The sequence below is a fragment of the Cherax quadricarinatus genome, chromosome 25 (genome assembly GCF_038502225.1).
Source record: "Cherax quadricarinatus isolate ZL_2023a chromosome 25, ASM3850222v1, whole genome shotgun sequence".
In the NCBI taxonomy this organism is placed as follows: domain Eukaryota; kingdom Metazoa; phylum Arthropoda; class Malacostraca; order Decapoda; family Parastacidae; genus Cherax; species Cherax quadricarinatus.
Genome location: NC_091316.1, coordinates 29,028,383 through 29,052,562, shown reverse-complemented (window position 1 = coordinate 29,052,562; position 24,180 = coordinate 29,028,383). Strand labels below are relative to the sequence as shown.

Sequence of the window (24,180 nt, the reverse complement as noted above, 5' to 3'; positions counted from 1 at the left end):
TGCCTCTTCCACCCCCACCATTACCCTCACCACTTGGGACCTCTTGTCCTGGATTTTGCGCAACCTCCCCTTAATTGCCATAATGTCGTCCATAGGATAAGTACCTGCCACTGCCCCCCTTACATAACAACCCCTTAACCTGCCCTCCAAATAGTTAGCAAGCCCATATTTTAAAGAATTAATTTGTTTCCCTTCTCGCATGTAATAATGCCGAATACGTTCCTTAGCCACACCATCCCACCACGTCACCACATCCTCCACTCCTTTTACCTCATCACTTAACCCCTCCCACAGCATTGTAAAACCATTCAACCCATCCTCATCTCCTAATACACTCGTATTTAACTTCCAGTATCCCCTAGAGATACCAGCTAGTGACTTCCACTCCACCTCTGCCCAATGATCTGAAAAAGCTACTTCTATTGTACAGACAAACTTTGACAAGACCCCGTGAGATATGTACAACCTATCTAACCTAGCTGCATAACCCCTCCTTACAAAAGTATGTTCCACCTCCCACCCCCCCACCTACCACATCCCTCAACTGAACATCCACCCCCAAGTGATTTTGTAAGGCTGCCGACATGTGCCCCGCCCTTTTGGTTCCACATCAGCCCTTCTAATAACACAATTCCAGTCCCCACCAACGATGGCCACCATAGGAAAACCCCGTAAGGAGAAAACTAGGTCATCACATACAAATCCCTACTTTACTTCCACATCGTTTTCTGCTGGTGCATACACACTTACAGAGGTTGCCCTCTGCCCCATCCACCACCCATCCACATGCAACACCCTTCCCCTCCCCCCTCACTTATTATCAACACAAATGGGCTCGCCTCCTTTATCAATAAACCCACACCACCTTTCAGACGTGCAAATGGCAGAGTTATTACCTTAAACCCTTCCACCTCCAGCACTCTCCCCTCCCTGAAATTATGTTCCTGTAGAAACACTACATCCACTCGATATTTACACAGAAGCATACGAAAACATTCCCTCTTCACACTATTACACAGTCTATTCACATTCACAGTCATACACCTAAGGCCTTCTTATAATTTCCAACCCTTCCTCCTCTCCTCCTTCCCAGGGCCTCCTGCCCCAGGGCCAACACATGATTTCTCACCATTCACCCCGCCCCCCTTCTTTCGATGCCTTTTATCCTGGACAATATTCTTCCTTCCTCCCAGACCTCTGCACCGGCGTCAGGATATCGTCTGAGTCTGATGCCGCTGCACTCTTCCTCGTGATGCCCTCCACTGCCATGTTGTCTTTCGAGGATCCCTCATAATGCACCTCAACCTCCACTGTTTCATGTTCCACAGAACACGGCGACGCCTCTTTGTGCCTGCTGGTCCCCTCCTTCCTTCCCATGCATGTCCTGACACTCTTCTCCTCTTGCAACTCAGAGACATTACCCTGTACAGAAGCATCATCCTCCCTAGGCAGAGTTAAAGTTTACAAAACCTCGTCCAGCTTTTCCTCCAGTGCCCTCACCTCCTCCTGCACAAGCACTTCTGCCCTTGTCACCAACAAAGTAGCCATTTCTGGCTCATCACATCTTACATCACACACATCTTTCACCACAAGGGTATCTTCAACCACATCACTCCACAGGCGCCCACTCCTTTGTTTGGCCGTGGGGCTCTCCACAACGGCGTCCACGCCTGCAACTGGTGCTCCCCCAGTCTGCGCCATCCCCCTCCTCTGTTGTACACACGTCGCCGCCATGTGATCATACTCCCCACACAACCTGCACGTACCTCGTTGCCCAGCATAAGACACAAGAATCTGGGTCTGGAACTCCGTCATCACAACGTAAGATGGGATTGGATGTCTCAGGGTCATTTTGAGGGAAAACGTACCCTCCAGTCATCCTATGTATGCACCTGCTGCCCACTTGCCTTGGGTTGCCAGATGCACAGTATCATACGCCTCAAACATGTTCCTGATGTCAGCCTCGTATGCCTCAAAGGGTATGTTGCGCAACTTCACCCACGTAAAATGTCAAGACACATCTATGAGACGCACCCTTACAGCAGGAGTTGCATCTAGACTCACATCCTGGAATCTTGTAACCAACGACTCATACACAGCCGTCGAATTCAACTTAACGAAGATTCTGAAGGTCCCATTCAGGGCGACACCATATACCTTGTTGTCCTGTATTCCATATGTCTCTCTGATGATCATCGGTAGCAACACTTGTGCCGTTGAAGGGGAAATCGTCCCACGAAGCAGCTCAGTACTGACGATATTCACCCTACGCCGTACACTCAGCACCATGTTGTTGCTATGAGAGCTTGCCTGAAAACAGCAAAGGGGTGCAGAGCACAACCGTGCTCCACTTCAGTCATGCATCGAATATAACAAACACACTAGTGGGTGTGTTAAATGCCTGTAACTGATGTCACTTTATTATATATCATAACTGCAAATCACTCATGTGCCATGCACATCAAACATGTAAATTTTGTGTATCAATCACTGTAGAATGTACTATGATACTAATATAGTGGAGGCGGCAGAGTGGTGGATGTATTTCTTGATGGGTATGACTCCAGAGAGCTCAAGACAGTGATGGAGACTGCACAAGCATAATAACCTATGGCGGCTGAATGAAGACATCTGTCATTCTGCTTTAATATAGCGGTAGTGGAATAAAGTTTTGGAGTGGCCTGAAAGGTGTGTAGTGATTTGAAAGTCAAACCACTGGATGGCGCAGTTCATAGGCAAGTGTCACAGGAGCCACACTTCAGCTCAACACTCAACTGTCTTCATCAATAACTCACCAGAACATTAGTAGAGGCATATATATAAGTAAAACATATATATAAGTGAGGTCAGTACTTAAGTTACTCTACTGATTTTAATGAAAACAACAAGTAAAGTTACTAACAAACAAGTACCTGGGAATAAAATTACGTTAATTTTAATTTCTCATTTGTAATCAAGGATGAGAGAACGTCTGCTATGATATTACTATTATCACTGATACGATTAATACTAATATCATGAAGATGGATATGGAGAGATCATCTCTCTCCTAGTACTTTTTTATTTCATAGAAATCATGAAGAAAAGAGGGTTGTATGTAGTCCTAGAATACAGTAATTTTGAATTGAGAGGTGCCTAAATACACATCGATCTAACACCACCACTAGAGTTAATGCCTCTTCCTCAATCGTGGCATAGTTTTTCTGGTAACTTTTGAGTTTAGTAGCATATAGGATAGTGTGTGTCAGTGCTTTATGACTTCTGTAGAAACCCAAAACCCACCACATAATTATTTGCATCTATATGTAAGTAAAGGGGATTGCTAAGGTTAAGGTTCCTCGAGAAAGGAACAGACTAGAGCAAGCACCTGAACCTAGTGAACGACAATGTGCAATCATAAATCAAGCAAAACCTAACTTTGCTGCTGCTGAACCCGAGGAAAATTAGGACAAAGGTTGAGGTAATAACCAAGAAATCTCTGAACTCCCTTTCTAGCAGTACTGGAAAGGCCAAAATGGCATGAGCCTTTGCATCATTAGGAGCAACCTCACCTTGACCTATGCAAAAACCAAGATATCTAATCTTGGCTTGTTCAAAACTACACTTAGCCAAGTTCACCATGAAGTTGTAGTGTACTAATTACTCAACTCTCTGAGACATGTCAAGTGTTGCCACCAGTCATCAATATAATCCACTAAGTTCTCCAGATATGCTTCATCTCTGACCAAGTTATAAGTCAAATTGTGCATCACACATTGGAAAAAAGAAGCTGTGTTGCATAAACCAAATGGAGTGAAGAGATGGCTGGACAATCAATCCATCTTGAAGAGAAAAAACAGATATGTCTCGAGCATGCTTAGTAAAAAGGACTGAAAAGGATCTAAACAGCAAACATACAAAGCTCCCAATGCATGATCAATACAGACATCTGTGCATTTAGGATTAAGGAGTTTATTTCCTTGCATAGTTTACAATGTATAATTACAATATTGAGTTGCTAAGTGCAAAGAAAGTGACTATCATGCCAAGGTATTTCGGGTAGACTAAAACTAATGCTTTACAGACTACTTAACACTAGACATATATGGCATAGTTTGTTCAAATTGAACATTGTTATTTATATACCAACAGAGGTAGTAGTGGTTTAGCAGTAATTAAATTAATTAGTAGTTGAATAACAAGTTACAGTAATACATTTTGCCACATACATAATAAGATTGAGACCATTTTAGTTTTGAAATAATCTTATAAAATATGGCAATTTTTGAGTAGTGTTAGTAGTGTTTTATAGTGTTTGTGTTGTTAATTTTGGGAGTTGAGGTGATTTTTAAGTAGAGCCTTGAATTGGTGTGAAGGCTAGAGCCCTTTTGTATTTTCAGGCAATGAATTCCAGATCTTAGGGCGCTTTATATGCATATCATTTTTCCATAGGGAGAGATGGACACGAGGGATATCAAAAAGTATTTTGTGTCTTGTGTTATGCAAGTGCGTTCTGTTGCATTTCTCAAGAGGTAGTTTGAGAGGAGGGTTTATAATTGAGAAGAGTGTTCTGTGTATGAAGTAGGCACAATAATATAAGTGAACATTTTGTATGTTAAACAGGTTCAAGCTCTTAAATAGTGGTGGGGTGTGTTGCCTGGCACAGGAGTTTGTAATCATTCTCACAGCAGCTTTCTTTTGCATAATTAAAGGTTTAAGGTGATTAGCTGTGGTTGAACCCCATGCACAAATACCATATGTGAGGTAAGGGTAAATGAGAGAGTGGTAAAGAGAAAGAAGTGCCGTTTGAGGTATATAATACTGTATCCTAGAGAGGATACTTACTGTTTTGGAGATTTTTTTGAAAATATGCTATATGTGGGTCTGAAATTTAGGACAGTTGTTAATGTGGAGCCCTAGACATTTTCTGTCAGTGTGTCTTGAAATGGGGGAACCATCTATCGATATATTTAGCAGAATATTTTCAGCTCTGTTTCCAAACAGTACAAAGTAGGTTTTGTCGATATTGAGAGTAAGTTTGTTGGCCGTCATCCACGTGGATATTTTTAGCAGCTCTTCATTGACAGTGTTTCTGAGTATTGTTTGATTTGGGTGAGAGAAGATATAGGTAGTGTCATCTGCAAAAAGATCAGGTTTAAGTACTTTGGAGGCATTAGGGCGGTTATTGATGTAAATGAGAAAGAGTAGTGGTTCAAAGACACTGCCCTGGGGGACTCCAACTAGAATAGGTTGCGTGGTGAAGGCAACACCATTTATGTATAAATACTGGTGTCTATTGCTAAGATATGATTTTAGTTAATCGAGTGAGTGTCCTCTGACCCCGTAATGTTCAAGTTTTAGGTGCAAGAGATCGTGGTCAACTGTATCAAATGCTTACTTACCATAGGTCTATGAAGAGGCCCAGTGGAATTTCCTTTTTCTTCCAGCGCCATATATAGAAGCTCGAGCGTATATATATATATATATATATATATATATATATATATATATATATATATATATATATATATATATATATATATATATATATATATATATATATATATATAATGATATCGTTTGTGCTTTTGCTTGGTCTAAATCCAAACTTGCAGGGGTTAAGTATGTTGTGGGATACAAAGTAGGAGTAAACTTGCTTGTGTATTATTTTTTCGATGATTTTAAATAGAAGGGGTAGGTTTGATATAGGTCTATAGTTATTTAAACCAGTGGGATCACCTCCTTTGTGAATTGGTGTAACGGTTGCTGTTTTGAGTAGGGATGAGAAGGTTGAAGATTCAGTAGACTTGTTAAAAAGTGTTGCAATAACTGGTGACAACAAATGAGAAGCTTTTATATACAAAAATGGTGGTAAGCTATTTAAGTCTCCTGCCTTGTTCTTTAGTGTTTTGGTGATGAGTGAGATTTCATTAGGGTTTGTTGGCGCAAGGAATAGAATATTTGGATAGTTGCCAGTGAGGTAATGTTTTGGTTGTGTGTTTGAGTGTGGGATTTTGCTTGCTAATGTTGTTCCTACAGTGGAGAAAAAAACATTTAGTTTGTTGGCAGTATCCGTCGGTGGGATGAGGGGTTCATTAGGTTTCGATAGGTTAATCACTTTTTTTCGAGGCAGTTTCCTAGATCCTAGAATTTCAGAGAGGGTTTTCCATGTCTTTTTCATATCCACTTTTATGTCATAAAATATGTTATCGTAATACTGTTTTTTGGCCCTTCGTATTAGATTCGTAAGCTTCGACGAGTAACGTTTCGTCTGTTCCTTCGTAATTTGACTTAGTCTGTACTGTTTTTTGTATACATGTTTTTTGTCAATAGAAGTGAGGATGCTGTTCGTAAACCAGGAGCTCTTCAGTCTCTTGGCTGTGATTTGTTTTTATTGGACAATGGCTATCATAGAGGTTTTGGGTTTCTTGCATAAAACATTTTACACATTCGTCAATATCGAGGCTCAGGTGCTGGCTCACTTTGTCAGGCAATGTTACTTAATGCCGAAATAAAATTATTTACCGACGTTTCGTCATGTAGTCGGAAAGAGATCTTACATGCGTCCTGTGGGAGTTCACATATGTTTGTTATGAGAAAGATGGGATAGTGGTCTGTGGAGTTATCTGTGATAATGCCTGCTCTCAGTGGGGATATAGTGTTGGTGCAGACATAGTCAAGTAGTGAGGCGCTTGTCTCAGTGATTCTTGTTGGTTTTGGTTATAGATGGTTGGAGTAAGCAGTTGCTCATAGTGTTAGTGAATTCAGTTACTTGTAGGTCGAGTTCATGGATGAGGTTAATGTAGAAGTCACCTGTAAGTATAAGGTGGTGTTTATTCATCTCTGAGCAAGTTATCGTGTGTCTTAAGTTTTGATTATATGTGTAAATATCTGTGTGAGGTACTCTGTAAATAGCTCCAACTGCTTTTTTTTTTTTTGGACTTCAAATTGGCAAATGTATATTCACCATTTTCATCCCTGGTGCAGGTAGATTTGATGCATTCAAGTTCATCATAGTAGATTGCTGTGCCACCTCTGACTTGATCGGGCGTACAGTTGTATATGGCTGTGTAACCAGGTATAGCAAAGATGCTTGCAACGTCATGTTTAAGCCTGGTTTCAGTGAGAATTATGATTGACATACTGGCATGCAGATAACTGACCTATGATATTATTGTTGGTACTGAATAGTGTCTTGGCCTAGCTTGCAGTGTAGTAAAGGCAATTATTGTTAGGATTGTTTATGCCATTTAATAAGAGGTTGATATCAGGACCGATGTTGACATTCATATGTCTAATGATGAATGTACGTACTACTAATAGTAAAATACACTGTTAACTAATAAAAAGGAATGATATATTGATTTAGACTTAATATTGCTCTGGAGCTATTATGAAGAGCTCACAGAAGGCAGTAAAAAGTATAAGTATGCAAGGATCTATTAACAAAATGAAAGAGGAATGAATATACAGAGCTTAAAATAAAAAAAAATTACTAATTGAAAGTAAAGGGAAGGAATAATAAAAAATAATAAAAGAGTAAATAATTTTTGACAAAACCTTTTAAGAGGTTTGTGAATATATATTAATGTGAGTTGGAAGCTTAATGAATAAAAAAAATGTATGGCAGATAGTAATAATGGGATTTAACAAATCTGGAAAAAATAAGTTGGTGAAATTTGTTGTATAAAATTACAAATAACAATAGATGTAAACACTATAGAGGGTAGTGGCCTGCACCTGGAAGTTTGGAAGGCAGTCTGCAAGGTAATTAGTTAGATAACAAGTAAATAATTGTAAGGCGAATTCTGGAATGGTAGCGCAGAATGGTAGCATGGGAGGTGGTATGCATCTGGTAAGGTAACTGCATTCACGTTACGATTATCAGTGCACATCCTAAAACTGCCGTCCAGATTGGATACTATTATGTAAGTTGAAGCCCAAGGACTTTTACTGCTTCCTGTTAATCCATGTGATAAAAAATCAATTTCTTTCCTCAGTGCTTTAAGCTTAGTTGGACGCATCCTGTAAGGATATTGCTTAATAAGGGATGCACTCTGTACATCCACGTCAGGTACACCAGACTGGAGTAAACCACGATATGAATCGTTGAACCAAGCTGGCAGGAGTAGGTGATGATTGACTATAGAGAGTGTTCACAGAATAACTCAGGCTCACACATACGTAGTAGCACTTCCACAAATGATTTGCGTGAAGGTAGTGTAGATTAAATCTACGATATTTTGCCAAAGTTCTCAGCTCAGATTATCCCATGAAGTCCCGTTGGTCCAATAAAACCTCACAGACTATGGAAGAGAAGCACGCAGTGGTTAACATGACAGGGTTTCGTTTCTTCATAAGATGAAAGCTCTAAAAGGCGGGTGTGAGAAATAAATAAATTAACGTTACACTATTTAACCCTTTGAGGGTCGGTCACATACTAGTACGCGTAAATTCTAATGCCTTAAAATCGAGCGGGAGAAAGCTGGCAGGCCTACATGTGAGAGAATGGGTGTGCGTGGTCAGTGTGCGCAGATGGAAATCGTAAACATATGCCCAGGTTCGACGCTGGCACTCGTAGAAGTGAAGTGCAGGCGCTTGCTGCCAATGACATGATGGCATTTCGGTGGCATTACAAACGAGATGTCACACTGTTGACATCAGTTCACCGAAACGAAATGACAGACACTGGCAGACAGCATAGAGAGACTAATGAACCCATTCTAAAGCCTGCAGCTGTGATGGACTACACCCTCTATATGCGCTCAGTGGACAAATGTGATATGCAAATTGGGTTTGCTGATTGTGTTCGCAAGAGTTATAAGTGGTACCTAAAACTTTTTTTCATCTTGTGGACATTTCCATGCTGAATGCTTATAATGCATATAAGTTGAAGACCAGAAACAAACCACCATATGGTCAATTTTGTTTGTCTGTCATCAGAGAAATATTATTCAAATACCAAGTAACAACACCTGCAATAGAACAACGCCTGCGAACTGATCATCAACTACCCTCTCGTCTGAGGCATGGTGATCACTTCCTAATACAACTGCCTGCTATTGCTTTGAAGTTGAAAAAGGCTCAGAAGAGGTGTTACGTCTGTGCACATACACAAAAACGCCCACAAAAACGCAGAGACACTCGTTTTATGTGTGAGGAGTGTGAAACACCATTGTGCATGACACCGTGTTTCAAAGAGTTCCACAGGCTGCAGAACTTCTAGAAACATGTCCAATGACTGTATTGTGTATATATTGTGTATATAAAATTTAGAAAAATAGTAATAAACAACAATTTATGTTGTTTGTTTGTGTAAACAAACAGTGTTTGTGTAAACAACAGTGTTTGTGCAGTTATTGTGTCGTATAGAAAATGTAAATACATACAAAATAGTGCTCATATTGGTCACACAGGCCACAAAAGTTACTTGAAAAGAAAAAATATTGAAAAATAATAGAAAAAATAGAGAAAAACTAAATAAATGATTATCTGGTGACCGGCAGTCAACTATGATACCATATGCAGTTCAATTTCTGTCAACTTCCTGCCTCCATATCTCGGTAAGTATGGTTTCGATGGTTCTGACCAGAGCTTTGGTAAGATGGGAGGGAGGAAGAAGGATGGGTAAGGATGGAATGTAGGAAAGGTTGGGGAGGGAGGAGGGGTAGGTGGGGTTATAAAAGGGAAGTGACCTATCCACTTTGGTGTAATTTGAATATGCGTGTGAGCATACTGAGTAATTTGTAAAGAGGTTGGTTTTATGAGTGGGGTATACCTCCTACCCATCAGTTGCACACTGCAATATTGTTGTTATACCAGCGTGTCAATGAATTGGAAGGATGCATACTGCTTACAATTGCTTTTTTTTTTATTTTCTCCGGTAAGTATTGATGGCCAAAAAATTTTTTTAGCCTAAAATGTTTAGAAAAAAAACTATTTTTTCATAAGAAAAAATAATTTATTTTTCGAATATTTTTCGACGACCTTGAGAACAAGTCTGGGAGAGGGCCTGTCGGCCCTCAAAGGGTATTAATGCTACGTTAATACTGTGGCTCTACAAATCAAGACATGTATCTCCTATAAAATTAAGAGACCAAAATATAATTATACAGAGGGACGAATATTTACTATTGTCGGTAAACTGGATAGCTGACATTTTTTTTTTTTGCATGGGTTCTGAACATGGCGGTGTTGGGAGTAATGAACAGGCAAACTTAGCCACTTGGTTAGCTGTTCATAACCCTCCAATTTTGCACAGAACTTTTTTTCACTCCTTATTTTTCAATGATTTGTCGATAATTCAGCAGCAATTGACAACACCGATGCTATGAGTTGAACCATATTATTTTTTTTTAAACCCGCGTCTAGGTTTTTGGCCATCTTCCCTCCGCAGTTGTGTTTGGGAGACTGCACTCTCCCGCCTAAGTATCGGCGGCAGGCACCTCACTCGCTGGTACCTTATGTGATAACTCCCAGCACCACTATGTAACGACTGTCAGGTGGCACTGTTAGTTCACAATATCTTAACTGATTATTCTGTTTATCATTGGGCATGCGGAATTCACTTCCGGCATTTCCACTATGACAACACACGTGTTATAACTGACTTCTCCCGTACCGCCACTACAACTCTTGCACACTTTTGCCCCTAACATATTCCTCCTGCAGTGCTGTATGACCCTTTGGGTTTATCGCTTATTTTAATTATATTATTATTATTATCATTATTATTATTATTATTATTATTATTATTATTATTATTATTATTATTATTATTATTATTATTATTAGTATTATTATTATTATCATTATTATTATTATTTTTGTTTTTATTATCACTTTTTTATTGGTCTAGCGTACTCAACTTGTTGACAGTTCAGGACCCCAGCAGCTGTCCCCCGGGATGTCTCCTCTAATTGTCTGTCGTCTATTTTCCCCACGGGGCTGTCAAAAAGAGTGATTATAAACAGGGTTAATACTCACCCTGTTATATATTATTCAAATAGAGCAGGTATGTCACCTGGAAGTCGTGGGCGCGCCTTACATGTGTCTCGGGCGTGGGCCTGCATATGACAGCCTTGGAAGGTTAGGCCTTTTCACCTAACATCTACCCTAGGCACTGCAGTAGTAATTAGGCGGATGTTGGGTAAAATAGTGACTTACTTGGCTCGTCGTAATGGGAGCTGGTGACTTTACGACGTCGAAGAGGCCGATATCACTGGCTTGATTGAAGAGATGAAGCTGGACGCTTTCACTTCTGTCGTCTGCTTGTCAAAGTGAACATTACCTGACGACTGTCACTTGTTCACAAGTTTGACTTATGAACTATTTTTGTGGATAATCTCCACGAGTAGGGAGAAAGCTCTCCCCATACAGTTAGTTAACGAATGAGCGACATGAATATTTCTACCATGATAATTATTTGGTCACTAATATGTCCGCAGTTACTCCTGGCAGGAAGTGTCTGGCACTCGTATGCATAGGAGAGTTAAGTATTTCTTATCTCTTCTACAGTTCTTCCTGGAGACTGTCAGTGCACGACTCAGGATTTACATATGCACACAAATATGGTCACGAATGTTTCTGCATTCCATTGCGGTGTGGCCCGGCTTGGTAGCACCTGGTCACCTCGTCACATCCTCACTAGTCGAACTCAAACCGCAATCTTCTCATCGAGACCTCTCGAATTTCTATTTTCAGGCGGGTTTCTGGTAATCTAAGGTCTACTGTTGTAAAAATGCCAACTCTAGTGACTCAGCACAATCAAGAAGTGCAGGATTTCTTGCGTTTAAGGTGCTGGTTAATGATAATAATACCCTTAGCCGTATTAACAGTTTAGAGGCAAGTTTTCACATTTTTAATTGTAAGAAGTCCCTCAGGCTAACAAGTGACTGTAAAACATTGTAGTCACTCTTGTAAGGAGTATAGACTCTACTGGACACGTGTGTGTCTCATGTGACCAATCCCATTAGAGTGTCAGGTTCTGTAAAGTAAGCAACTTGTGTTAAGATAAATGGGCGTTCTAGTATGTTCTAATTAAGCTGTGTCTGCATGACACAAGACCTGACTTCATCTCTGCTAATGACTCCTCTCTTGCTAACTCTTGTTCAGAAGTGTGGGAGAGAATTTCTCCATATAAGGCGTGTATGATTATCAGAATTCAAATAAGTTCAATAAAATAGAACCATATTGAAATCATAGAACTGCCTTAATCAGATAACTACTTAAATCCTTGATCAATAAATCATTATAAATAAACATGAGATTTTCATGATTGCTCTTCATTGGACTTCTTGGAAATCTTCATATCTGCTGCAACCATGGAGAAATTGATGGTCCTTTTCATGCATGCGCAACGATGTGCATGTCGGTACTTCATAAAAATATTAAATAAGTGGAGGCTATGCTGGTAATATTTTCCATTAAGCTCCTAATGAAGATCTTAATATTACTGATTGCGAAAAGGATTAAGGAATTCTGGTTTGCAGTAATCTGAAACCAAAACAAAAGTGCATAGGTGTTCGCTATGAAACTAACAGAATCCCTGGCTTCATATCAAGAAGTATAAATAATAGAAGTCCTCAAGTTGTTCTTCAACTCTATATATCTTTGGTTAGGCCTCATTTAGATTATGCTGCACAGTTCTGGTCACCGTATTACAGAATGGATATAAATGCATTGGAAAATGTACAAAGTAGGATGACAAAGTTGATCACATGTATCAGAAATCTTCGCTATGAGTACAGACTGAGAACCCTGAATCTGCACTCTCTAGAAAGGCGTAGAATTAGGGGGGATATGACTGAGGTGTATAAATGGAAAACAGAAATAAATAAAGGGGATGTAAATAGTGTGCTAAAAATATCTAGCCTAGACAGGACTCGCTTTAAGTTGGAAAAATTCAGATTCAGGAAGGATATAGGAAAGTACTAGTTTGGTAGTGGAGTTGTGGATGAGTGGAACAAACTCTGGAGTACCGTCATAAAAGCTAAGACGTTGTGTAGATTTAAAAATAGGTTAAATAAATACATGAGTGGGTGCGGGTGGGTGTGAGTTGGACCTGAGTAGCTTGTGCTACTAGGTCAGTTGCCGTGCTCCTCCCTTCTATTGGCTTAAGCCAATAGAGGAATTAGACCTGCCTCGCACAGGTCTGTAGGCCTGCTGCAGCGTTCTTTCTTTCTTATGTTCTTATTTAATAAACAGAACTTTCATCTGCATTACCCGCTGCTACTAGGTTGTCTTCTAATCTTCAACTATAGAATTTTTTTCTGCATCGCATGTGATCAGGGAAAGGTCCAAGGTTCTAATTTCCTTGGAATGGGAGAAAGTTCATATTACTGTATAGAGATTTCCATGAAATTTTGTACTACACGTATTAAAAATATTTTTTTTCCGAAATGTTACATTTTAGGTAGAACAGAAATATTCTAATAAGAGTACAAAATTAAATACCTGAATCCATTTTCCTGCAAAAGCATTAATAGGAAGGAAAGTTCCTGCTGTATGAAAAACCCGAATTACGAGTGTCATAACTTACTGAGGCCATATTTGCTTATGCAACCTGGTGCATTTTACCCACACATTTGGGAGGAACACCACAGATAATTTCTCTCAACAACCATACGTGATATCATTATATCCTAAAAACTTTTGTCCCAGTAAATTGGTCACGGATTTCTAAGTTTTTCTTCTACTGATTAATTTTAGCAATAAAATTAAGACATGGTCAGTTGAAGAGAATGACAGAAGACAGGTCAGGTGAAGAGAATACTGAAAGAAGCGTCGGATGAATAGCTGAGGATGAAACTAGAGAACATTGTCAGGTGAATCTGTGAGAAGAAAGCCAGATGACAAATCAGGTGAAGAGGTGAGGAGAGGCAAGTCATATGAAGAGCATACCAGCATATAGATCACGCGAAGAGGTGACCAGAAAATCGAAAGGTTGTTGAGGTTGGTACACAATAAGATAATTAGAAAATATGTCAGATGAAGAATGAGGAGAAAATTAAAAGACTGGTCAAGTGAAAATAATACAGGAACACGTTTCAGATGGAGTGATAATATTTTATGTGTTCTGAAAATCAGAACATTTGACAACATACTGGGAAAGACAAACATAAACTTATAAATAGTGTGGTAAAGAGAATCAAATACCTACAAAGTACATAAATTTCATGAAAGGCAAATGTCGTGACTTGACAATGATTCCGCCGGTCGCAATCTGGAGAAGACGCGGGCCGGAAGTACCGGGGAACCTACATGAAAGAAGGCGAACTGATACGTTATCTAAAGTTTCCTCTCGAAATATTTGATTAGTAGCGAATTTATAGTCTTAATATAAAGATCCTTTTGTCGTCTTGTGGCTAACTTAAAGACTCTTCCTCTCTTTCTCAGCTATGTATGCCATGAGGAATCTTATTAGGGATCTGGAGGCTAACTTCACCACGGTTGGCCCATTGAGTATAGTCATAAAGGAGGTAATGGACGGGGAGGACGTGGTCGAGGTTACCAGGCGAGTGTATCAACGCTACTTGGGTGAAGAACTTAACATAGACGAGGATCACAGTGAAGCCCTCACACAGGTACTCCAACTCAAGGGTCAGGTGTAGTACATGGAAATATTGCATTTAAATGTGCAGCCAAAAGGTGTTCACAGATTTTCAAATCCGAGGAAGTAGTAAACTCTCATAAACTTAAATAAAGACTTTAGGCAAACCCGAGTGCTCCAAACCATGGATTAGGTACACTACATTCAGATACTGGAACCTGTGAGCTACAGGTACACACAGTACACGAGGAGGGGGGCGGGAATAGTTGGGTGCGAATCAAGCGAGACACACGTATTGTTAAACTGATTTTTTTTTCCTTAGCCTGCCTGGCAGTGGAAGTATCTCATCCGTTTCACGATTAGCAAATGGAGGATCAAGCCTCCAGCATTTCTTATACTGAATGGCCCATACCGGTTTAGTGCTTCACAAAAATACAATTAATATTATTACTATTAGAACATGCTGAAGATTTTTAAGTGTGTTTAGAAAACACAAAAAGGCCTTCATTGACTGATTGAAAAAAAAGAGGAGAAATGATAATCAGTTAAATCAATGAAGTCTTTCAGAAGAAAAAACGAGAAGCCATAATTCTAAACTAAAAAAAAAAAATAAGGAAAGCTGAAGAAAGGACATATAAATATTTACAAACATTAATGAACGGCTGGAATGAGATCTAAGGAGACAAATTTAAAACTACAATTATTTTGTGCCATCAACAGAGATTTAAAATGAACATGTGGAAAAAATTTGAGAGTAAAGAATTTAGTACATTTCGACTCTAGTCTGATAAAAAAAATAAATAATTAATTTTAAGCGCTAAACTCATGTGGGGTCATTCAGTGCAAGACGTCGTAGAGGCTTGATCCTCCGTCTGCTGAGCTCGAGATAAAAGCACTTTCTATTTGTACTCATCCTGATGTGAGATTTTAGTCAGAGACCCTCCTCTGTTGAAGACGATCCCAGAGACAAAAATTCACAGATTCTTTCCATTGTGCATTTTAATTTTCGTTCAAGTGGGGTTTACACTTGATGAAAATTGAAGGGAAATACTTCCTTTATCCTAAGTATCTTCATATAATTAAACAGAAAATCATACATATGAATGACGAATAACAATAATAATGAGACAATAAAATTCACAACTAACCAATAAATTGCGATTGAAACTTGAAGGCTTTCCGATCCGTCCAGTTTCAATATTAAATCTACTCTTAAATTAATAATGATCCAGGCTGACCGAATCGTCGTCTAGTTTCATTCATAATGTTTGGATTAGTTGTTAATTCTCATACAACCATTGTGTCTTTCCGACAGCTATTCAACGACGTATACTTCATGGTGGATCACGACCTTGTGACGAAGTTCTACGCCCATCACGCTCACCATCACAATACTTATCGCTATGTCTTCAGTTATAGGGGAGAGATCTCCTTCGGCGACTTATATGATACACACGTCGGCAAAAACTGTAAGTGTATGCACAACACGGTAAGCGACTAACTAGTGGTAGGTTCTTAATATCAATGTCAGTAACAGTTACAGGTGCTTCAACGCAATTACCGGTTTATTGAAAGAAGAATATTATTATTTTTTTTTTTTTTTTTTTTTTTTTTTTTTTTTTTTTTTTTTTTTTTTTTTTTTTTTTTTGTTTTTTTTTTTTTTTTTATTATCACACCGGCCGAGTCCCACCAAGGCAGGGTGGCCCGAAAAAGAAAAACTTTCACCATCATTCACTCCATCACTGTCTTGCCAGAAGGGTGCTTTACACTACAGTTTTTAAACTGCAACATTAACACCCCTCCTTCAGAGTGCAGGCACTGTACTTCCCATCTCCAGGACTCAAGTCCGGCCTGCCGGTTTCCCTGAATCCCTTCATAAATGTTACTTTGCTCACACTCCAACAGCACGTCAAGTATTAAAAACCATTTGTCTCCATTCACTCCTATCAAACACGCTCACGCATGCCTGCTGGAAGTCCAAGCCCCTCGCACACAAAACCTCCTTTACCCCCTCCCTCCAACCCTTCCTAGGCCGACCCCTACCCCGCCTTCCTTCCACTACAGACTGATACACTCTTGAAGTCATTCTGTTTCGCTCCATTCTCTCTACATGTCCGAACCACCTCAACAACCCTTCCTCAGCCCTCTGGACAACAGTTTTGGTAATCCCGCACCTCCTCCTAACTTCCAAACTACGAATTCTCTGCATTATATTCACACCACACATTGCCCTCAGACATGACATCTCCACTGCCTCCAGCCTTCTCCTCGCTGCAACATTCATCACCCACGCTTCACACCCATATAAGAGCGTTGGTAAAACTATACTCTCATACATTCCCCTCTTTGCCTCCAAGGACAAAGTTCTTTGTCTCCACAGACTCCTAAGTGCACCACTCACTCTTTTTCCCTCATCAATTCTATGATTCACCTCATCTTTCATAGACCCATCCGCTGACACGTCCACTCCCAAATATCTGAATACGTTCACCTCCTCCATACTCTCTCCCTCCAATCTGATATTCAATCTTTCATCACCTAATCTTTTTGTTATCCTCATAACCTTACTCTTTCCTGTATTCACCTTTAATTTTCTTCTTTTGCACACCCTACCAAATTCATCCACCAATCTCTGCAACTTCTCTTCAGAATCTCCCAAGAGCACAGTGTCATCGGCAAAGAGCAGCTGTGACAACTCCCACTTTGTGTGTGATTCTTTATCTTTTAACTCCACGCCTCTTGCCAAGACCCTCGCATTTACTTCTCTTACAACCCCATCTATAAATATATTAAACAACCACGGTGACATCACACATCCTTGTCTAAGGCCTACTTTTACTGGGAAAAAATTTCCCTCTTTCCTACATACTCTAACTTGAGCCTCACTATCCTCGTAAAAACTCTTCACTGCTTTCAGTAACCTACCTCCTACACCATACACTTGCAACATCTGCCACATTGCCCCCCTATCCACCCTGTCATACGCCTTTTCCAAATCCATAAATGCCACAAAGACCTCTTTAGCCTTATCTAAATACTGTTCACTTATATGTTTCACTGTAAACACCTGGTCCACACACCCCCTACCTTTCCTAAAGCCTCCTTGTTCATCTGCTATCCTATTCTCCGTCTTACTCTTAATTCTTTCAATTATAACTCTACCATACACTTTACCAGGTACACTCAACAGACTTATCCCCCTATAATTTTTGCACTCTCTTTTATCCCCTTTGCCTTTATACAAAGGAACTATGCATGCTCTCTGCCAATCCCTAGGTACCTTACCCTCTTCCATACATTTATTAAATAATTGCACCAACCACTCCAAAACTATATCCCCACCTGCTTTTAACATTTCTATCTTTATCCCATCAATCCCGGCTGCCTTACCCCCTTTCATTTTACCTACTGCCTCACGAACTTCCCCCACACTCACAACTGGCTCTTCCTCACTCCTACAAGATGTTATTCCTCCTTGCCCTATACACGAAATCACAGCTTCCCTATCTTCATCAACATTTAACAATTCCTCAAAATATTCCTTCCATCTTCCCAATACCTCTACCTCTCCATTTAATAACTCTCCTCTCCTATTTTTAACTGACAAATCCATTTGTTCTCTAGGCTTTCTTAACTTGTTAATCTCACTCCAAAACTTTTTCTTATTTTCAACAAAATTTGTTGATAACATCTCACCCACTCTCTCATTTGCTCTCTTTTTACATTGCTTCACCACTCTCTTAACTTCTCTCTTTTTCTCCATATACTCTTCCCTCCTTGCATCACTTCTACTTTGTAAAAACTTCTCATATGCTAACTTTTTCTCCCTTACTACTCTCTTTACATCATCATTCCACCAATCGCTCCTCTTCCCTCCTGCACCCACTTTCCTGTAACCACAAACTTCTGCTGAACACTCTAACACTACATTTTTAAACCTACCCCATACCTCTTCGACCCCATTGCCTATGCTCTCATTAGCCCATCTATCCTCCAATAACTGTTTATATCTTACCCTAACTGCCTCCTCTTTTAGTTTATAAACCTTCACCTCTCTCTTCCCTGATGCTTCTATTCTCCTTGTATCCCATCTACCTTTTACTCTCAGTGTAGCTACAACTAGAAAGTGATCTGATATATCTGTGGCCCCTCTATAAACATGTACATCCTGAAGTCTACTCAACAGTCTTTTATCTACCAATACATAATCCAACAAACTACTGTCATTTCGCCCTACATCATATCGTGTATACTTATTTATCCTCTTTTTCTTAAAATATGTATTACCTATAACTAAACCCCTTTCTATACAAAGTTCAATCAAAGGGCTCCCATTATCATTTACACCTGGCACCCCAAACTTACCTACCACACCCTCTCTAAAAGTTTCTCCTACTTTAGCATTCAAGTCCCCTACCACAATTACTCTCTCACTTGGTTCAAAGGCTCCTATACATTCACTTAACATCTCCCAAAATCTCTCTCTCTCCTCTGCATTCCTCTCTTCTCCAGGTGCATACACGCTTATTATGACCCACTTCTCGCATCCAACCTTTACTTTAATCCACATAATTCTTGAATTTACACATTCATATTCTCTTTTCTCCTTCCATAACTGATCATTTAACATTACTGCTACCCCTTCCTTTGCTCTAACTCTCTCAGATACTCCAGATTTAATCCCATTTATTTCCCCCCACTGAAACTCTCCTACCCCCTTCAGCTTTGTTTCGCTTAGGGCCAGGACATCCAACTTCTTTTCATTCATAACATCAGCAATCATCTGTTTCTTGTCATCCGCACTACATCCACGCACATTTAAGCAACCCAGTTTTATAAAGTTTTTCTTCTTCTCTTTTTTAGTAATTGTATACAGGAGAAGGGGTTACTAGCCCATTGCTCCCGGCATTTTAGTCGCCTCATACGACACGCATGGCTTACGGAGGAAAGATTCTTTTCCATATATTATATATATATTTATATATATGTATATATTATATATATATATATATATATATATATATATATATATATATATATATATATATATATATATATATAGTAGTCGATTTTTCCACTGGGGGGCTCCTTCCGGTTTAGGGCCTTCCACTGGGAGGCTCCTTCCGGTTTAGGCCTTCCACTGGGCGGTGTATCCGGTCTAGGACCAGCAGCTGGAGGGTCACCTTTTCACACCTAGGTGTTACTTCCGGTTTTGACCATGACCTCGCCCTCGAGACTACCTCACCCTTGACCCCCCAACCAATACCCCCGCCACGACCCCCCCGCCCACGACCCCCGTCGCCCGCGCGCCCGCCCGCGCCCTTCGCGACCCCCCGCCCGCGCCTTCTGCAGCGTCGTCCGGATCGACCCCGCGCCTCGAGTTTTTTTCCGATTTTTTTCGAATTTTTTTTGAATTTCATTTTCTTGTGCTCTCCATCTCCTCGGATCAAATTTTTGAGGTTCCCCCTCCCACTTTCACCCCCAACCCCAAAAATTTCTCGAAATCAAAGTCTCCAATTCCTCGGATCAAATTTTTCTCGAAATCAAAGTCTCCATCTCCTCAGATCAAATTTTTAAGGTTCCCCCTCCCACTTTCACCCCCCAATCCCAAAAATTTCTCGATAATACAAGTTTTGGATTCCCCCCTATGGGGTTTTCGAAATTCTTATGATCTCCTCGGATCAAATTTTTCTCGAAATCAAAGTCTCCATCTCCTTGGATCAAGGGTTTTGAATTTCTCCAATTCCTTGGATCAAATTTTTGGGTACCCCTCCTTTCACCCCAAATTTTCTCGATAATACCAAGTTTTTGGATTCCCCCCTATGGGGTTTTCGAAATTCTCCTCGGATCAAGTTTTTTGGATTCCCCCCTATGGGGTTTTCGAAATTCCCCCTCCCACTTTCACCCCCCCCCCAACCCCAAAATTTCTCGATAATACAAGTTTTGGATTCCCCCCTATGGGGGTTTCGAAATTCTTATGATCTCCTCGGATCAAGTTTTTCTCGAAATCAAAGTCTCCATCTCCTTGGATCAATTTTTTTGGATTACCCCTCTCACTTTCACCCCCATCCCAAAATTTCTCAATATTACCAAGTTTTTGGATTCCCCCCTATGGGGGTTTCGAAATTCTCCAATTCCTTGGATCAAGGTTTTTGGATTCCCCCCTCTGGGGGTAAGCATTCAAATGAACTTCTCCTATGGGGCATGGTGCTCTCTCTTACTACAGGTCTAAACAAGTGTGACGTCAGTATTCCTCTCATTAATGTGTTTACTCGACGGTCAGTGACGTCACGCGATGACCCCCACACACACAGGCTGAATCATGACGACCCTTCTAGTTCATTAAAGTTAATAAGGGGATATAGTACCTACATCATAGGGAAAACATTTTCATCATCAGAAAGTCACATTTTTTTTTCGTTAATACCCACAATTTCTTTACAACACAAGTCTAGACATTTTTTTAACTATTTCATCTCAGGTCACTCCCCCACGAAGTAACCTCCTCCCCACCCTCCCGAACCCTCACACTCCAACCAACACCTCACAATTTTCACTCATAACCCCCAATTTTTCTCGTTTTAACCCTTTTAGTTCATTAAAGTTAATAAGGGGACACACTACATCAGAAAGTCACCACAACACTTATAACCACTTTCGTTAAATTCACTACTCACATTTTTACATATTACGAAGTTAATACGCACTTTTACTTTGAACACCTTCAAAACACTCTCTTAAATCATTTGAATACTCACAAAAATACCTTTATACATTTCCAAACAACACTGAAATACTCCAAAACATCATTCGAACACCCTCAAAATCACATCTGAATACTCCCAGAACACCTTCATAAGTACTCTTGCACATCATTTGAACACCTTCATAAGTACTCTCATAATCATTTGTACACCTTCAAAAAACACCTTTGAATACTCACATAAACACCCTTGAACACCTTCAAAACACCTTTGAATAACCTCAAAGCACCCTTCAACACCTTCAAAACACCTTTGAACACCTTCAAAACACCTTTGAACACCTTCAAAACACTCTCATAATCATTTGAACACACTCAAAACACCTTTGAATAACCTCAAAACACCTTTGAACACCTTCAAAACACCCTTGAACACCTTCAAAACACCCTTGAACACCTTCAAAAAACAACATTTGAACACACTCAAAACACCTTTGAACACCTTTGAACATTTCCAAAACACTATTTGAGTACTCCCAAATAAGATTTGACATCTCTAATTTATCTGCACTTACACATTTCATTAAATTACAACTCATCCCTCAGTCTCCAGACTAGGCATTTTCTCGTTTTTACCCTTTTAGTTCATTAAAGTTATTAAGGGGACACAATACAATTACAGTTGGTGTCCCACAGGGAAGTGTCCTTGGCCCTCTTCTCTTTCTCCTATACATAAATGACCTTCCAAATGCTTCGCAATTACTCAAACCCACACTATTTGCAGATGACACTACATACGTCTTCTCTCACCCGAGCCCAGTCACACTAGCCAATACTGTAAATACCGAATTACAGAAAATATCTACCTGGATGAGGACTAACAAACTTACACTAAACATTGACAAAACCTACTTCATTCAGTTTGGTAACAGAGCTACAGATGTCCCTCTTAACATAATGATAAACGGATCACCTATCACAAAGCTAACAGAGGGAAAATTCTTAGGAATCCACCTTGATAATAGACTCAAATTTCATACACATATACAACAAATTTCTAAGAAAATTTCCAAGACTGTAGGCATACTATCGAAGATACGGTACTATGTTCCACAGTCAGCCCTCCTGGCCCTATATCACTCTCTTATTTACCCCTATCTCACCTATGGAATTTGTGCATGGGGCTCAACAACAGTTAACCATCTCAGACCACTAATTACCCAACAAAAGGCTGCAGTTAGAATGATAACAAATTCTCACTACAGGCAGCACACTCCACCAATATTCAATACACTAAACCTACTCACCATACAAAACATCCATACTTATTACTGCACCTATTACATACATAGAACACTTAACTCTGATATTAACCCTCCCCTCAAACATCTCCTTGCCAACCTCAACAGAACACATGACCATAACACAAGGCACAGATCACTCTTTGATGTTCCTCGTGTTCATCTCACACTATGCAAAAACTCAATGCACATAAAAGGCCCTAAAATCTGGAATTCATTACCTGTAAATATAAAAGAAACACTACCTGTTTATAAATTCAAGTCTCTACTCAAAGATCACTTACTCACCCAAAACCAAATAAATACTGAATAACTGAACCTTATAAATTGTATATCTTAAATGTTTCTCACAATTATATCACATAAATGTTAAACCTAAAACCCAATCTAACTTTATTATTTTTTAAATACACTACCTAACAGAATCCTTCATATGACCTGTCTTTGTAATACTCACTTGTGCTTTATAGTAATCTGTTTACATTAATGTTTTATCACTGACTTCATCATTGCTTAATTAATCTTAAGTTAATTTTAAGCCAGCCCGTAATGCTATGCATAGTATAAGTGGCTTTGGCATACTGCTCTTATCTGTATTTTTTTGTACCTCTGTATGTGTGCACAAATTTATAATAAATAAATAAATAAAAAAAGAAAAAAAAGTCACAAAAACTAACTCAAACACTTTACTTTGAACACCCCCAAAACACTCTCATAATCATTTGTACACCTTCAAAAAACACCTTTGAATACTCACATAAACACCTTTGAACACCTTCAAAGCACTCTTGAACACCCTCAAAAACACCTTTTGAATAACCTCAAAACACCTTTGAACACCTTCAAAAAACACCTTTGAATACTCACATAAACACCCTTGAACACCTTCAAAACACCTTTGAATAACCTCAAAACACCTTTGAACACCTTCAAAACACCCTTGAACACCTTCAAAACACCTTTGAACACCTTCAAAACACTCTCATAATCATTTGAACACACTCAAAACACCTTTGAATACTCACATAAACACCCTTGAACACCTTCAAAACACCTTTGAATAACCTCAAAACACCTTTGAACACCTTCAAAACACCCTTGAACACCTTCAAAACACCCTTGAACACCTTCAAAAACAACATTTGTACACACTCAAATCACCTTTGAACACCTTTGAACATTTCCAAAACACTATTTGAGTACTCCCAAATAAGATTTGACATCTCTAATTTATCTGCACTTACACATTTCATTAAATTACAACTCATCCCTCAGTCTCCAGACTAGGCATTTTCTCGTTTTTACCCTTTTAGTTCATTAAAGTTATTAAGGGGACACAATACATCAGAAAAAAAGTCACAAAAACTAACTCAAACACTTTACTTTGAACACCCCCAAAAACACTCTCATAATCATTTGAATACTCACATAAACACCCTTGAACACCTTCAAAACACCTTTGAATATCGTTTTTAAACTAATTTCATCACAACCCACTTATATCATCTTTTTTCGGTAACTCTAATTCGACTACACTACCCTCATCAATTACCAACAAATTTTACTCGTTTTAACTAATGTCATCACTGTAACCAAGATTTTCACAAAAAAAAAAAAAATCTATGACACCTAACACACACGCACAC

The 24,180-nt window shown here is 39.4% G+C and overlaps 1 protein-coding gene across 1 annotated transcript in view; it reads left to right on the top strand.

Annotated features, from left to right (window-relative positions):
- The window catches only part of LOC128689934 (carboxylic ester hydrolase), a 182,286-nt gene that overhangs the window by 140,063 nt on the left and 18,043 nt on the right, over positions 1 to 24,180 (top strand). Inside the window, exons 8-9 of the mRNA XM_070088707.1 lie at positions 14,377 to 14,564; positions 15,846 to 15,999. Coding sequence (XP_069944808.1) covers positions 14,377 to 14,564; positions 15,846 to 15,999 — 342 coding nt within the window. The remainder of the gene's footprint in view (positions 1 to 14,376; positions 14,565 to 15,845; positions 16,000 to 24,180) is intronic.